Source organism: Penicillium riverlandense, assembly GCF_028828495.1.
Source record: "Penicillium riverlandense strain IBT 135883 chromosome Unknown utg000009l_segment0_segment0, whole genome shotgun sequence".
Classification (NCBI taxonomy): domain Eukaryota; kingdom Fungi; phylum Ascomycota; class Eurotiomycetes; order Eurotiales; family Aspergillaceae; genus Penicillium; species Penicillium riverlandense.
The window spans coordinates 763,852-779,988 of record NW_026643200.1 but is presented as its reverse complement, the minus strand read 5'-3'; the positions used below and the strand labels follow the sequence as shown (position 1 = coordinate 779,988).

At 51.5% G+C, this 16,137-nt stretch overlaps 6 protein-coding genes across 6 annotated transcripts; 5 read left to right on the top strand and 1 right to left on the bottom strand.

Moving 5' to 3' along the window:
• Positions 1–1,173: 1,173 nt before the first annotated feature.
• Positions 1,174–2,466, top strand: N7474_010586 (uncharacterized protein; the record flags this gene model as incomplete). The annotated part of the gene is made up of 1 exon (XM_057201996.1): positions 1,174–2,466. One exon carries the CDS (start codon positions 1,174–1,176, stop codon positions 2,464–2,466), a length of 1,293 nt encoding a protein of 430 aa, XP_057048267.1.
• Positions 2,467–3,016: 550 nt separating this feature from the next.
• On the top strand, positions 3,017–4,090 carry N7474_010585 (60S ribosomal protein eL13; the record flags this gene model as incomplete). The annotated part of the gene is made up of 5 exons (XM_057201995.1): positions 3,017–3,019; positions 3,140–3,173; positions 3,276–3,322; positions 3,443–3,601; positions 3,656–4,090. 5 exons carry the CDS (start codon positions 3,017–3,019, stop codon positions 4,088–4,090), a joined length of 678 nt encoding a protein of 225 aa, XP_057048266.1.
• A 526-nt stretch (positions 4,091–4,616) lies between these two features.
• On the bottom strand, positions 4,617–6,576 carry N7474_010584 (uncharacterized protein; the record flags this gene model as incomplete). Its single annotated transcript, XM_057201994.1, has 2 exons — positions 4,617–5,571; positions 5,624–6,576. 2 exons carry the CDS (start codon positions 6,574–6,576, stop codon positions 4,617–4,619), a joined length of 1,908 nt encoding a protein of 635 aa, XP_057048265.1.
• Positions 6,577–6,717: 141 nt separating this feature from the next.
• Positions 6,718–7,500, top strand: N7474_010583 (oxidoreductase-like domain-containing protein; the record flags this gene model as incomplete). The annotated part of the gene is made up of 1 exon (XM_057201993.1): positions 6,718–7,500. One exon carries the CDS (start codon positions 6,718–6,720, stop codon positions 7,498–7,500), a length of 783 nt encoding a protein of 260 aa, XP_057048264.1.
• Positions 7,501–7,894: 394 nt separating this feature from the next.
• Positions 7,895–11,521, top strand: N7474_010582 (uncharacterized protein; the record flags this gene model as incomplete). Its single annotated transcript, XM_057201992.1, has 3 exons — positions 7,895–8,491; positions 8,546–11,281; positions 11,339–11,521. The coding sequence occupies 3 exons, from the start codon at positions 7,895–7,897 to the stop codon at positions 11,519–11,521; spliced, it is 3,516 nt and encodes a 1,171-aa protein (XP_057048263.1).
• Positions 11,522–13,013: 1,492 nt separating this feature from the next.
• On the top strand, positions 13,014–14,177 carry N7474_010581 (Six-hairpin glycosidase; the record flags this gene model as incomplete). The annotated part of the gene is made up of 1 exon (XM_057201991.1): positions 13,014–14,177. The coding sequence occupies one exon, from the start codon at positions 13,014–13,016 to the stop codon at positions 14,175–14,177; it is 1,164 nt and encodes a 387-aa protein (XP_057048262.1).
• Positions 14,178–16,137: the final 1,960 nt, after the last annotated feature.

Genomic DNA, 16,137 nt, shown 5'->3' with positions numbered 1-16,137 from the left:
TGGGAAAGATCAGAAGGTGGCCAGGGAGTGAGACATCTCCGCAGAGCGAGACAAAAGGAAGACGTAGGGGGTCCGTGGAGAGTGTGGCAGGTCAAAAAACATTGTCACTAGTTCGTGATTGTTTACGTTGATGCTGCCTGAGGCAACGATCCAGTTATTGTATGCCCATGAACTAACTATTGATTGTCCAGCTAACAACTTGACTATTCTCAATCACTATTCCCGTCACACCCTGATCGTAGAGTTCTGTCTTTGGTGCCACGATATCTCCATCTCTCCTGCCCTCTCTTCGATCTGATCCAGAGTCAATTCGATCATGTCGCCAGCATTGGTTCCACTCCAGATCAAAGAACCCCCAGTCGCTCAGTCGGGCATGATCCCACGATAGCCTTTTCTGCGCAGTCATCGCAGCTTGGGTTCTGTCTTCTAGGTAAATGGACCGCCTTACAAAGCCCCTGCTGTGACGGGGCCTATGCAATATACAAGACTATAGATCTGACAAGAACAAGCAATATATATAGTTCTGCAATATAGCTCCAAATAGCTCTATAGAGAAACACAGTACATATTTATTGCCAGCTGCTACTGTCTCCCTAGTTATTCAGCCATCTGAAACATCGCACAGTTGATATCCATAACAAGGAAAATGGTTCAGCATGATGTCGGACTAGTCCTACTCCAGCCGTTGCCAGCCCAACCCATTACATAAGCCCCCGCCGCATTGGGGCATGCTGGAGCATCACGTGCCGTCCCCATGACCGCTCCCAGCCTCTTCCAAGCCCCCTCAGTTGTTGCCCGTTCCTGATAGTTATCCCCCATTTATCCATTCCATCCAACCATCCAACCTTCTCTCCTCCATCTTCTGCACACCCACCTACTACATACTCTGTCCCCCCTTACTCCCATCACCTTCCACCCGTCTTCCATTACTTAAACCTTACTACATCGTGTCGTGCCGAGATCTTAGCACAGACTGTCGTATTGGGTCTTGACGCTTTCGACACCTGTCTGAAGCTCTCGTTGCTCTCTCCGGTATGCGCTCATCCGCCTCCCAATTATTGTCTTGGGATCATGGATACTAACAAGCACCCAGTGCGAGGATCTATTCCCCACGGTTGATCTCTCCTCATCTTATCGATACCAATATCGATACCAACTTTGACCGCCTTCATCATGGCCCAGCATCCCAACTCGCAAAGCTCCCTGGCTGCACCCGCGGAGATTGTCGCTCCTGCGACGCCCGTCCGGCGTGCCACCCTGTCGCCTTCGCCAGACCTGAGTGCCAAGGCCAAAGATCAATCCTCGCAGTCCGACAAGAGCAAGTTCACGTCACCGCCGCCGCTCTCTTCCTCCGACATGACTCCTCCCCCTTCCACTCAAATCCCCGGAGCACCTCTCCGCCAATCTCGCTCTCACTCGCGCTCCCTGAGCCCTTCGCTGGTGACTCCAGCCGATATGGACAAGACTCTGTGCGATGCCTACGGTGCCTCGGAGAACCTGCCCAGCATGGAAGAGATTGAAAACGCCAGCGAATCCCAATTGCGCACGATCGCCAAGGATCTCCTCACCGTCGCCCAGGAGGCTCGCATGTCCGCGCTGCACTTCAAGCTGCAAAACAGCCTCGTCTCTTTTGCCAGCAGCGAAGCGGTCAAGCGCGCCGAGGTGGAGCATCAGCTCGCTAAACGGGAAGTGGAAATCTTGCAGAGCGCCCAGTACCGCAGCCGCTCCCGCCCCACCGAACCCATCACGCCTAAGCAATCGCAGTCTGCTCCCAACGCGGACTATCTGGCAGCGATCCAACGGTCGCAAGAACTCGAGGGTGTCAACGCCGTTCTGGACCGCAGGCTGCGGCATGCGAAGAGAGCCATTGACGATGCAAACGCGAAGTCTATGGAACTCACCGAGCAGAACGAGATGTTGAAACGGCGCATTGAAGACAACCGCAAGCACTTTTCCCAAATCTTCAACTACGGCTCCCTGTCGCCCAGCATGCAGAATGAGCTTCAGACCATTTGCCGGGGCGAGAACCCCGATCCCTTTGCTGCACTTCTTTTCGCTGGCAAGATCATGAACAGCGAGCGCAAGTATGTCGGCTCGCCTTCGGATCGTGTTCCTGAACATCACCAATCCTCTCTTCCCGTGACTCCGAATCACCCTCGCTCCACTCCCCAGGGGCGTCACTACCTTACACCGATGGGCCCCTCTCATGAGACGCATTATGATAGCGACAGCACCGTCTCTCTCTCCGAATCTGAAGAAGGGTTAGAGGCGCATCCGCAAATGCGTTCTAATGCCCCGAAGACAAGCAGCCTGCTTCAAACGAGGTTGTTTGGTCAAGTGAAGAAGCCGGGTGTGGACCGTTACCAGTCCGGCCCTGGCAAGCGCAAGGCCAGCTCTGATGAGAAAGGAGCGGCCATGAAGAGATCCAGGACGAACAACGGGGTGGGCCTGGGTATTGAAACCTGAGATCTACCTCCTTGGATATGAATTCGTTCTTGATGACTTAGCGCTTTTTTTTTACATTGGCTGTTACGACTTCATGCCCTTCGGGAATTATCACGAATGATGAACGCATGCGGGATGCGGTGTTGAATCGCAATTGAGAAGACAGGTTTCGGCGTTTGCATTTTGATTTATTGTTAAGCCTTAGCTTGCCGCACTCGACATGGCTTCTCATGGAGAATATTGTTGCACATAGATAGACAGGTTGGTCGGGCCAGGCACTCTGCATGGCTGTACTATACAATAGGAATCGAGTATTGCCGGGTTGTCTCCGTGGATTCCATATTTCTTCTCCTAGAACCACAGTAAAACCATTCCTATAGTCCGTATAGTCATGTGATCCCACGTGATCTCCACATTGGGTTTAATGCCAACTTAGGGCTCGCTAAGCGAAAAGCGGTGAGGCACTGTGTGGGTGCTCGCCCACGAAAACTGCGTCTTCAGTTTCTGCCGTGAAGGGAGATTTGACCAGCAACCCTCCGACGACCACCCGGCTCGATCCCCATCCGTCACAATGGTGCGTTTCCCTGCTGTTATGGATGTCTTGAACGGTCTTCGGCTTGATTAGAATCGACTGGACGACTTGTTGAAACACTGCTGGTGATGGAATGCTGACGGATTGTGTGTGGGAATATAGGCGATCAAGCACAACAACCAAATCCAGAAGAACCGTGAGTGATCCCAACTGCTGTGCTCTCTGCGTCTCAATATTTGAACAACAAAGACGTCGGAATTTTTTAAAAGGAACGAAAAGGCTGACTGGTTTGGTGCAGACTTCCGCAAGGACTGGCAGCGTCGTGTGCGCGTGCACTTCGACCAGGTACGATTTTCCGAATCCCACATCCTCTCCGAAACGCACTGCGATTGAATCGAATTGGAACGAATGGAGAAAATTTTTTTATCTGGGCTGGTCAACTAACATGGCACTTTTTCGCGATAGCCCGGCCGGAAGCACCGTCGTCGTGAGACTCGTCTCGCTAAGGCGGCTGCCGTTGCTCCCCGTCCGGTCGACAAGCTGCGTCCCGTTGTGCGATGCCCTACCGTCAAGTACAACCGCCGTGTTCGTGCCGGTCGTGGTTTCACCCTGGCTGAGCTGAAGGTAATATTTTTTGTCATAATTTTTTTTTGGAGGCAGTGACTTACTGTTCCACAGGAAGCCGGCATCCCCAAGAAGCTCGCTCCCACCATCGGCATCTCGGTTGACCACCGCCGCACCAACTACTCCAAGGAGTCTCTGGTCGCCAACGTCGCCCGCCTGAAGGACTTCAAGGCCCGCCTGATCCTGTTCCCCCGCAAGAGCGGCCAGTTCAAGAAGCTCGACTCGTCCGCCGAGGAGGTCAAGGCCGTCAAGGCCGCTCTGGCCGACGGCAAGCGTGAGGGTCTCGCCACCCGCGTCGGCGCCACCCTGCCCATCACCAACCCGGCCGTTGAGCAGGCTGTCACCGAGGTCAAGCGCGACTCCATGCCCAAGGGCGAGGAGGCTGCCTACCGGCGGCTGCGTGACGCCCGCGCTGAGGCCCGCCACCAGGGCAAGCGTGAGAAGCGTGCCAAGGCCAAGGCCGAGGAGGAGTCCAATGCTAAGAAATAAACGTGTTAATCCTCTGTCTCTGCTGCTGATGATGACGATCGGGTCGGTTGCAAGGATCAATCAAGGATTTGGCCTGTGGCATGGCGTGGCGCCTTTCTTCCTTCTTCTCCTCTAAAATGAACCCTTCTCTCCGATCTCGACCGACCCCCTTTTTTGTTTCCTACCTTGTTTTGTCTCTAAAAGAAAGAACTCGGAAGAATCCCATGAAATGCAAAACATCCAATTTTCTCAATTTGTCCTGACTTGAGGAGTAGAACGACCCCAAGTAGACTGCCGTCGAGAATTTACAGCCGGGCCGGAGAGACGAAGATGAAACCCATAGTTGATTAGCATTATATGCAAGGGAGCCAGAAACTCATCACTTAAGAGTCTACGCTGCTAATCGGTTTAGACAGTGGACATGGAAATCGATTGTTGACATTCAGACCGAGAACTTCAATATTCGCTCAATAAACTTCAAAGGTAGACAAAAAACAAGAACCACACGCCGTATCCTGCGCCTACGCTATGATCGCTGAAAAGGATATCAAGAATTGCCAAACAAAGCCCCCAAAGCACCTTCGGTCGCTCGTAGGACTGCATCAATATAAACGGCTCCCTCCACTCCTGGCACGGGTGAACCACCCTTTTCATGCAAGAGAGCATGGAAAAGCTTTTTAGCCTCCTGGTTGATCTTCTTGCTCGAGCCACCAGTGGCACCTGTATCAGAGACAATAATTTCGGGCCGTAGCTGCGGCTCCCCGGTCCAGTCGTCGATCGTCAAGTTGTATGACAGAAGCACTCGGGGACCGGATTTGGATTTGACGACCATTGTACTGCGTTCGAGGTGTGGGATCAGCTGTCGAAGTTCAGGGAAGCTGAGGACTCCATCTTTGGTCGCTGGTGCCGGGTCTTTTCTACTGCGCACAGAAGTTCCGTTATTGTATTTGTGATCAAGCTGGGCCCATAATCGAGCGCGTGCCACCGATGCTTCCCAGTACCGGTTGATTCCCCAACATAGGGTGGAAACGTCGAGTTGAAGGAGCGGGTTCGCCAGCCGACGGTCTATCCAGCGGCGCAAAACTTCAGGCACCCTCCGTTTCTTGCTGTCGCTGCTCGTGGGCACGGACACAGAGGTCACAGACTGCGCCTCAGGGTCCGTTGCATAGACGACAGCAACATTATATAGATTCGCTGGAAATGGTGACGGTGCGGTCAAAGTCAAGGTATGTGTTTCAGAGAGGATCTTGTTCCTGGAAGACCCCGTCCGGGTGGTACGCGCATTGAGTGATAGTGGCGCAAAAGCTGTAAGGTATGGTCGTGTTTGAGAGGAATCTTGCAAGGCAAATGGATTGGTCGGTAGCGGTGAAGTCGGGCGGGTCGGGCCAGGAGCATCGGAAGAGAATGGGAGGAGCGTGGAGAGAACAGACGATATCGTTGCAGGGGGTTGCTTAGGGACAGATAGACTCGTGGGTGAGGCTTCCTCCGAGGTGATCATTGAGCTGGGGTTCAGTTAGCCAGTTTTGTTATCGTCTTGAGGACTCGGTCACGTACAGGAATTTGTTTAGTCCCTCGGGGTCGGCTTCTAGGCCCTTGCCGGTCTCGATTTTGTTTGCCCACCTTTCCATCTCGGCAACCTCTTTTTCGAGTTGCCGTAATTCAGCAGAGAGGCTCCTGCGTGATTTTTGTCTCTCGGCCACAGCTGCGGGAAGCTCTTGGTCCAGCGCTGGCTCGGCGGCATCCAGGTCTTGCTCTCCAGGCACTTGAAACTTCAAGGACCGCAATGGGCTGCCTTTGATGGGATCCACAATTCGTTTGATTTGTCGTTCATGTCGCATGCTTGGACTACTGCTCAGCAGTCCCCGGGGTCGGTCCGGAGCCTTCTCCAGGCCAAGTTCGGTTGGAGTAGGTGGGAGGTCTGGTTCCAGAGGGTCTTCGTTCATGAACCCACCGTCCAATCCTGTACCCATCTGTAACTCTCTTGTGACATTGCCTAGCTCCGACGCCAATTGATCCTCCGGGGTGTTTGCATGGGCCTGCTCTGTCGGCTGCGTCTGCCTCCGGACTGGGGTTCCAAACAAGAAGTCTGAAGGTCCAATCTTCTTTGATACCCGGCGCGGGGGTTGGGTAAATGATTGGATTCCGCTTGTGCGCCTGCTGGGAGACAGGCCCGCCATGGCGCCGGACAATCTAGGCCGACTCATGGGGCTCGCAGTGGCATTCAGCGACGGACGAAGAGCTTTGCGGTCACGGAGCCCGACTCTTGATTCTGCTTGCTCGGGTGGGTCATTTTGGTTCCCTCTGCTGGTCGGTCGTCGTGTCGGTGATCTGCTGAGCGCGCGTTCGAGCACGTCGGGGTGGGACCGCGCCAGGCTTGCCCTTGTAGGAGACTGGAAGGACGGCGGGCCTGACGCGCGCGCGCCTTCGTGAGGCTCCAAATGCTGCGACGCGCCCACAGCGACACCAGTGGTCGCGCTGGTCTTGCGCCGCTTTGGTGGGGAGAACATGACGTGGTGTGGTGGTTAAAAGCAACGGAGTGTTTTGATTGTCGGTATCATCGACCGAGGTTTGCACTGTTTGCACCATGACCACATGAGGCTCTCACTCATTCTCGTTCCTTGCTTCATAGTTAGTACTCGCACACCACCATGAAGTGTCTGTCCGTGGGCACCCGACATTCACTGGGCACAACCTCCACTTTGTCTTTGCGACGCTCATTACTTGAAACTTCGCCCTCTACACCCCAGCTGCGGCACTATGCCTGCTCTCCGGCTCTCCGGCAGAGACGCGGCACTCATGATGCGCCGAGTTCCTCCGATGAAATGGCGAATCCACCACAGGCACATCCGTTGTCGGGTTACTATTCCGTGGTTCTGAATTCTCGTTCTCCTTATCGTGGTCGCGCACCGACTTCGCGCCCCGCGACCCATGCGCCCGAAGCAACGTCGACTTCGGAGCCGCAATCACCCCAAGAGAAGATGGCCATTGTGTTCGGAACCCGCCTGGCTGGTCCCGGCCGCTCATCCCGTTACAATCCTGGCGAGACTCCTCCCGAATCGAAGTGGAAGACGGTCAATGGGGTTCCCATCCCGCCCCGGCCCGAGGAACCGGACAACTGCTGCATGAGCGGCTGCGTCCACTGCGTCTGGGACGATTTCCGGGATGAAATGGAAGACTGGGCAACACGTGTCGCGCAGGCTAAAGCGAAGGGTGGAGCCGAGAAAGGGACCAAGGACATGCGTTTTGGGCCTCGGGCAGAAGTCGACTCCGTCAGCCAGAGCATGGATGATGACGGCGGCGGCAGCGAAGCCAACTGGCCGGCTCCTAGTCCAGATGATGAGCTGTTCGCCAACATCCCTGTCGGAATTCGCGAGTTCATGAAGACTGAGAAGAGACTGCGGGCCAAACACCAGCAAGAAGCCGCTGTGTGATGGGTTTGCATTTGGCGGGATTGAAGTATACCCATACCAGCCGGAGAGAGACTCTCGATAAAGGTAGACTGTACATAGGACATGCCCACGATGCGATGAATATAAATACATAGACATATACCTATTCATAACTCTATATCTATCTATTGATTTCTGTTTAGTGCCCGAGTCGCGTGCCAAGCCTCCACTTCGCGGACAATCTAGAATCTTTTCTTCGACATCACAATTCACCCCGGGACTGGCCTCCACTCTCATCGCTGTGACGACCATTTCAATTGACTGCTTCTGCCAGCCAACGCGGCTTGCGGACGGTCTCGATCTGGTTTCACGATGCAGAGGCTGAATTCGATCTTCTCGTGAGCAAAGACTCCGACGCGCCGCCGACCCTCCCACCATGGCGACAGGAACTAGGCCCTTCGCCTACCTCCGAAATGCTAGGCAGGCATGTTTCTTCGCCCGGAACGAATCCCGTCCTCGACCACGCGCGTTGCTGCCGCTCCCTCCAAGACGCTCATTGGCTGCAACCTCTCGAACGGTTACCTCGCGCCGGCAATCGCCCAACACCAGATCGCCGAAGTGTCATAGCTCTGGGATTATAGGGGACAGGTGGCTGGCACCTTCTGCCCGCTATGCTACAACGGCGCCGAACACAGGCCAGTCAGCTCCGGCCGCGACTGAGATCCGCTGTACTGATTCAGGACCGCATGATGTTGATGAACAAGGACACCAGGACATATCTCCGCGCTCTGTTGACAATGCAGAATACTCTACCGATCCCTCAAATCCATCCAAGGAGCCTGGCGTGGAAGAGACGTCTCCTAGGGCTAGTTCCGAAGACGTTGAGATCGCACTGAATTTGATCAAGAATAATATAATTATTCGAGAAATGAAAACTACCAAGCTTTCGGACCAGTCTTTCCACTGCTCTTTCAAAATTACGGTCCCGCGTTCGCGCTTCACATGGTCGTCGACTGTGACGTGCCGATCCCGTGTAAGTTCAAGGATTTCCTGTCTAAGATGGCAAGCTCTGACAATCCGGTCCTAGCAATTAGCAAAGGTTCTCGTGTTAGAGAGCATTATACCGCAACTGAAAAAGGAGGGACTATGGACGCAGCTCACGAAAAAAGAGCGCGCTCTAAGGGCGGTCCGAATCAACGTGGACGATGATCTACTTCTCGCGATGCGCTTTGCAACAAAGGACCTGCTTCAGGCCGAGACGGTGCGCATGAGTGGCAAAAAAACACCCATCAGGCCACGAGCAAAAAGGAGAATGGCATTCTCGCAGACTTCCCGTCAGGCGAGAGAGAGATCGCAGTATTTGATGAAGGTTTTGAAAAGAATTCACAAAACCAAAACCAATCCACAACGCCGAGCTCTTAGAGAATCAATCGACGGGTTGCCCGTGTGGAAACATGAGAGACAGATCTTGGACATCATCAATAACCACACTTACTGCCTGATTGCGGGAGAGACGGGCTCTGGAAAGTCAACACAGATTCCTCAGATGGTTCTTGATCAAGCAACCAGGAGGCAAGCCGGTGCTGATATCCGAGTTCTTTGCGTTCAGCCACGCCGAATAGCCGCAAGCTCGCTGGCTCAGCGAGTCGCCCACGAAAGAGGCGAAAGGATCGGTGATACAGTTGGCTTCCAGGTCCGGTTTGAGTCCCATTGGCCGCGCACCGGCGGCGCGATCACCTACTGCACCACCGGTATCATGCTCAATCTCCTGCAAAGTTCACCACAATTTCTCCACTCATTCTCCCACATCATGCTCGACGAAGTTCATGTGCGGGATGTCGGTATCGATTTCGTGATGCTGCTTTTGAAACGTTTGATCAGCCGCCGTCAGGCGCTCGGTCACTCCACGCCTAAGGTAATCATTATGAGCGCAACCCTGGATCTCGATCTCTTCTCTTCCTATTTCAGCAACAAGGAACCAGACGGGACGAGGGTCCCTGCTCCTCATCTTATCATTCCTGGTCGTTCGTTTCCCGTAGAGAAGCACTATCTTGATGAGATTCTTCTGAGCCTTATTCGCCTTTACGGGAGTCCCGATGCCCTGGCTCAATTCTTCAACAACCCGGACACTAAATACGAGACGGCCAATTACTTATTGCAGCACTATAAGCATTTCAGCAGCGGACCACCTTCACACGTGGCTCCAGTTTTAGAATCCCTCAAGGTACCGCCCAAACAATTCCCCAACGCCTCAAGCGAGTACGAAGACCCGTTGATTCCATACGAACTATTGCTGGCAACAATAGCTCACATCCTGTCCACAAGAGATACAGGCTCTGTATTGGTCTTTCTCCCGGGCATGAAGCACATCCTCATGGTGGAGGAGATGCTTCGTTCCCGCGGCCCTGCATTTGGGTTCTCCTTTTCCGATGAAAACCGATTACAGATCTTAGCCTTACACGCGCTGCTGCCGGAAGGACAGAAGAGTATTGCCACGAAGGTACCCACAGGCTGCAGAAGAGTTATTCTGGCTACCGACATAGCTGAGGCGTCAGTCACATTTCCTGATGTGAAGTTCGTGGTTGACTGCGGCAAGGCACACGAAGCGGTCTTTGACAGCAAGTCACGATCCCGGCGGCTGGCTTGCTCATGGATCAGTAAATCCAGTGCAATCCAACGCGCAGGACGTGCAGGGCGCGTCCAACCAGGCGAATATTTCGCTCTCTACACTGAAGAACGACATGACGGCTTTCGAGTCACCAAATCTCCAGAAATCACCCGCATGGACCTCCAAGATGTCTGTCTGCGATCAATGGTTTGTGCCCCCGATATCTCAGTAACCGAGCTCCTCCAGGAGGCTATCGAGTCGCCGGACATCATGAATGTACAAGCCGCGATGGACTCCCTGCGCCGTCTACAAGCGGTGGACGAGAACGACAACCTCACTCATCTTGGCCACATTCTCTCCCAGCTCAGCATAGATCCGGCCCGTGCCAAACTGGTTATTCTCGGCATTATTTTCCGCTGTCTTGATCCTCTATTGATCCACGGGGCCATGGCGGAAAACTCGCTGTTCCGCTTCCAGTCCACTCCGGATGGCAAAGCCCGAGTTGTCAATGAGCTTCAGAGCTTCGCGCAAGCCAGCCACAGCGACCACATTGGGTTAATCAATGCCTTCAAAGCTGTCCGAGACGTTTATATGCGATCCGGACGATGGGAAGCCTTGGATTTTTGTTTGAAGCATTACATCCATTTTCCAAGGTACCATGAAACCTACCTTGTGTCTCGTGAGATCCTCGGCAAGCTCTCTAGCGCAGGGCTTATTCGTCCAGATCAAGCCAGTTTGGATGAGAGCTACCAGTTCGGAGGTCCTGAACTAAACACCAATTCGAGAAATCTAGCGTTGATTAAGGCCTTGCTGCTGCATTGCATGTATCCTCAAATTGCGGCACCAAGTCTTGCTCCCTCACGACTTCGTTCACCATACTGTGCCACCGAGGCCGACAAGAAAACGGTCATAAATAGGGGGAGTTCGATCCTTCGTATACCTTCGACTGATCCCAAGCAGAAATATATGCCTGTCCAGTCTCTCTTCATCTTCAGCAAGAAAGTCGAGGTAGGGCTCGACGGGGTTCCTTTAAAAGCCCTTTTTGACGCTTCTCTCATCGACCCTCTTACCGCGTGCCTCTTCGGCGGCCGTTTACAATGGAACGGCCAGAATATCAGCATGGGGTCCAGTGTTAACATCCCTGTCTTGTCCGCGGATGGGCATGACGATCAAGGTGCTCATGGCGTAATCGAACTGCGCAAAGCTATCGATAGGGTCAGTTTCCTTCCCTCGGCAAGGTATACCCGAAAGCTGCTAACTTTCTAATTGCAGTCTCTTGCGGCTAGCTACCAATATCTCGTCATGCAACAACAGAATCGCTCGCATCTTGAATCGCATTCGGCTCGCGAGTCCCATTTCTTCACACTCTCGAAAGCAATCAAAGAGATTCTGGATCTAGAGTTGCACCAACTCTCCAACCAAAAGGATGTACGAGAAGAGATAAATGTATATTAAAAATAGATTTGTGTATCTATTATTAGTTTTTTGATCCTCTTCTTTTCGTGCACAACCACCCTCACGACCTATGTACCACGATGAAGAAAAGGGATTCGCTTTTGTAACTAACGTGCTATTCTTTCCTTTCAAGGAGCATCGGGATCCGGTCTGTTGAACCAAGAGCGATAAGTCACACCACTAACCGTACCCTCCTGTCCGGTGGGCTCCAAATTGAGAATCTGAATGACGTTGTCTGTCTCTTGCATCCAGACACCCGGCAGGTAATAAGATTGCTGGGGCCCGATCGTCCAGTAACGGCCTAGGTTGTAGCCATTTACCCAAATCACACCCTGGTTGCATTGTACGTGAAGGAATCCGCCAGAGCTGACCTTGCGTGGGCTAAAGCCGCAAGGCCAAGAGAGTGTGTGGTAAAAACACGCATTGATAGTGTATGGTTCTTAATGGGAGACAGGAAGCATGTGTCCGTCTTTTACATTGCATTCAAAGCGAAGAATGACATGCACTTTTATTTCCTGTCCTAGTTTGGGATCATAGCAGATTTCGATTTCAAACAAAGCCTCTTCCCCGCTTTAATTCTAGAGGCAACCAAGTTGATTTGAGATCGGCGCCCCTCAGATAATGACATGCCAAATGCGGGGGAATAATGGGCACCATCCGGACAGAGTTTAGGGTGTCTTCATAGCTTCTGATCGGTAGGCAACGATGGTGGCATCGGCCAAAGAACTGTCCGGCCGAATATATTACAAATGCAAGGACTTAACCCCTGTTGTCGTCGGAAAAATACCGGTAAATGTGCCTAATGTTTGTCAAAAAGGTTACATCGAGCTCAAGGAATCGGCTTAGTTATGACTCCATATTTATGTCCCTGGTCAAGATTGATTTGCTAGGGTGTGGATAGTCTGATATCTAGCTCGTTGCATGAACCTCCCAGATCAAGATTTGCGGGGTACGGAGAAGCTGTCTCCGAGGGTTGAAAGCGGGTTCGTGTGGACAGCCTTAAATTGCATTTGATGCGGAGGTTGAACTAATCACAGTTTCATCTTAGCAAAACAACAGCATGCTACTCGACAGATCCATGCTTAACCTACACCAAGGCAAGGGAAACCTATAATAGTGTTCCATAAATTTCCCGAGAATAATGGATTTTAGATCACCAGATGGTCTCAGATTTTATCTAGAACGCTCGGCCTTGCATCTCCGATGAGCCCTGCCTACTTCTTCCGATGCAACGTTGCAGAGGGGGGCGGGGGTTAAGACCAGCTACTTTCGAAATCCAGTAATTATAATTCTCAACGGTCACTGAGATGTCTGTGCGGTGGTGAATACAGTACGTCCAGCAACCCCGGTGTCGGAGGTGTTATTCTCCTGACGGCTTTTTATATAACAGGGCATCTCGCAGATTCACTTATAGTTTATTGTATTTATTTTGTTTGTCTGAATTTGATTACTTAGAATTTAACCCAGTCCGGACGACTGCAGTTCCTGAACGATGTTTTATTCTTGCAAAAGATTCTTTTTACCTGTTGTTGTCGGGCTAATTATTCGGCCTCCGGGCGTGCATGGTTATACCATCCCAATCGGAGAACGATCTATTGAAAGCCCACGCACAGACTACCTGTTGAAAGCGAAAGCTGCGGTGACTACCTTACAACAATGGTATAACACAACCAGCGGATTGTGGGACACGACTGGATGGTGGAACAGCGCCAATTGCTTGACAATGTTAGCTGACCTGACCGCTATTGATTCTTCCATGATTCACACAACCGTTCCAGTATTTGAGAATACGTTTGTCAAAGCTCAGCAATATAACTTCTCAACCTCGCAGGTCAATGAACCCTCTGTCGGGCCTCCGAATGGTTTTATCAATCAATATTACGACGATGAAGGTTGGTGGGCGCTTGGTTGGATCAAAGTGTTCGACCTGGTCCACGACCCGAAATACCTTTCGATGGCTGCGGACATTTTCAAAGACATGACAACAGGCTGGGGTGCCACCTGCGGCGGTGTTTGGTGGAATAAAAACCATACTCAGAACGGGGCTATTGAGAACGAGCTCTTTCTTAGCGTCGCAGCCCACCTCGCCAACAGAATGCCCGATAAAAACTATTACCTGGATTGGGCCTTGAAGGAATGGACTTGGTTCAAGAGAAGTGGGATGATCAACGCACAAAACAATATCAATAACGGTCTTGACTTAACGACGTGTGAGAACGACAATGGAACGATCTGGTCATATAACCAGGGTGTTATTCTTGGTGGCCTCGTTGAGCTTTCCCGGGCGTTGCCAGATGAGTCCTCCTATTTGAAGATGGCCAAGAATATCGCCACTGCTGCCTTAGAAGTGCTCACTGATTCAAATGGCATCCTACACGATCCTTGTGAGCCAAATTGTGGCGCTGATGGATCTCAATTCAAGGGAATCTTCTTGCGGAATGTTCAGGATTTATATGGAGCTTCTTCAAGTGAACAGCTGAAGTCATTCGTCGAGAGAAATGCAGATAGCATCTGGATCAACGACCGGGGCGTTGATAACGAGCTTGATATTTTATGGTCGGGCCCGTTCACGGGTGGTGCTAATGCATCAACGCAAAGTTCTGCGTGCGATGCTTTGGTAGCAGCTGTAGGCGTCCAAAGCCCTAAGCACGCGTGAGCTTGAGATTGGAGTATTCAGATATTCCAGTTTAATTGTGCGACAAATATGCTAGAAAATTGCAATATCATGATGTTTGAGACAGGCACCGAACTGCTAATAAATCTAGCGCGACTCCCACAGGTTTAATTCCATATTCTTTGTTTCAAGTACTAGCACAAAGGGCTAAGACCGGGGATGGCCGGGAATGAAAGAAATCATCAGCGATTCCTTTAGGTTACGGCAAATAATTGGATACCTCAAATCATGAAATATGAGTGGGACCTCATAACTAATGGCTTTTAGCTTCCTGAATACAATTTCCATTGAGCATTGACCGATATGTGGGCCAGTTGAACCAGGCATAAAACACCTTAGCCCCCTCCAAGACAAAGAGAAAGCCAATTTGAGGTATTCTTTCACGCTGATCAGAACGCAGAATGCTTGCGTTTACAAAATGTAGATCTTCAGCTGTGGCCCATGCTCTCTTCGAGATTTACCATGATTTACGGGCAGAAATCCTTTGGGACCCTTGGTTTCGGGCTAATTGACACCGAGATGAATTCTCTGCCAACATGGTTTGTGGATTTCCAAATATTTCCCCGCAGCCATGAGGTAAAAGCTTTTATGGTGGCCAAAGCGTTAGGAGCTAGACATTGGCTAATGCTACACGGTAAAGCGCCAAGAAGATCAACGATCTAGTCCCGCTCTCGGAATAAAAAAAGGCATCGTAGCCATTGCCTTCCTGTGCCAAGGCAGAGAAACCTCTGGAGTTCTTTGTTCAAGCAAGTCATGAGCTCTTATAGTCGCGCCACTCGAAGTCTGGGCCTGAGCAAGCTAATGCTGAAAATTTCAGTGACTTCGCGGGCACAGATGATATTGTCAAAGATAACTTCGCGGGGCTTCAGCTTACAACAAAAGCGCTACAGTATGCATACGGTATTATCGCAACAAGCGCCATCATAACCAAAGCTACGATGCGAGAGACGACATTAGGGTTACTATCTAATGTCTATACCACGCTAGGTAGATCGCGTTAGAAAGAACTAGTAGGGACTATCGGTGATCATCGTCTGTTGAAGATTTACATTTCATGCGCGTCTCCCCACTAGTCTTCGAATTCTTCTACAGAAACGGGCGAGATCGGTGTGAAAAGCCCAGAGAAATCTGAGTTGATGGGCTATGTTGAAGCATGGATTGCATGTCCTGGACAAGCGGTTGATGTCAAGGTATGCTGTGTATGATTTTCGATGAAGAGTTGACAAATTTAGTTTCATCCACGACCGCATACGGTATCCTCGTCCGCCCTCATCCAAGGCTAGCTCATCCTATGGAGAACGGTTGAATTGCCACTAGTTCGATTCCTCGCCTGCCGGGCTTAGTTAATACCCCACCCCTGCGGCAAAATTTAACCTATCTCCGCCCATCTCCGGTTTGTTGGAGGTTGTTTCTCAAGAGTTTGTGTTCTGCACGGAGAGCTCAAGGGGAAGCGAGAAGACGCAGCAGAACCAGGAGGAAGGAGACCACCAAGGGAAAGGAGCGACTAAGTGTGGTCTCCCAAAGGGAAACCTATCTATCAGCACCTCAGTAACCCACCTGATGAGTTTGTCCCGAGGCAGTTCAACTAATTTTAGCGCCAGCGACCAGTGACCACATTCTCGACTCTACCGTGTGTGTCGACCGTCCCTCTTTTTCATTTACCTAAAAGCTTGACAATTCTCAGAGCTCGAGTCTAGTAGGCGCTATTGAATCGGGGACCCACCGGAGTCTAGACTATTACAAAGCAGGACCTTACGAGAGAGTCCGCCAATTACAACGTTTGGCAATGACACAAAAGACTTCCAGGGCGCTGGTCGTCCAATTGCCATCGTATGATGTCTTCTTGGAAATTACCTAAAATAGTTAAGCTCGTGCCAATTCTAATAGCGACCGCTATTGGCCGTTAGAGTAGAATAGTCAATTTTAAACTTGCAATGAGCAG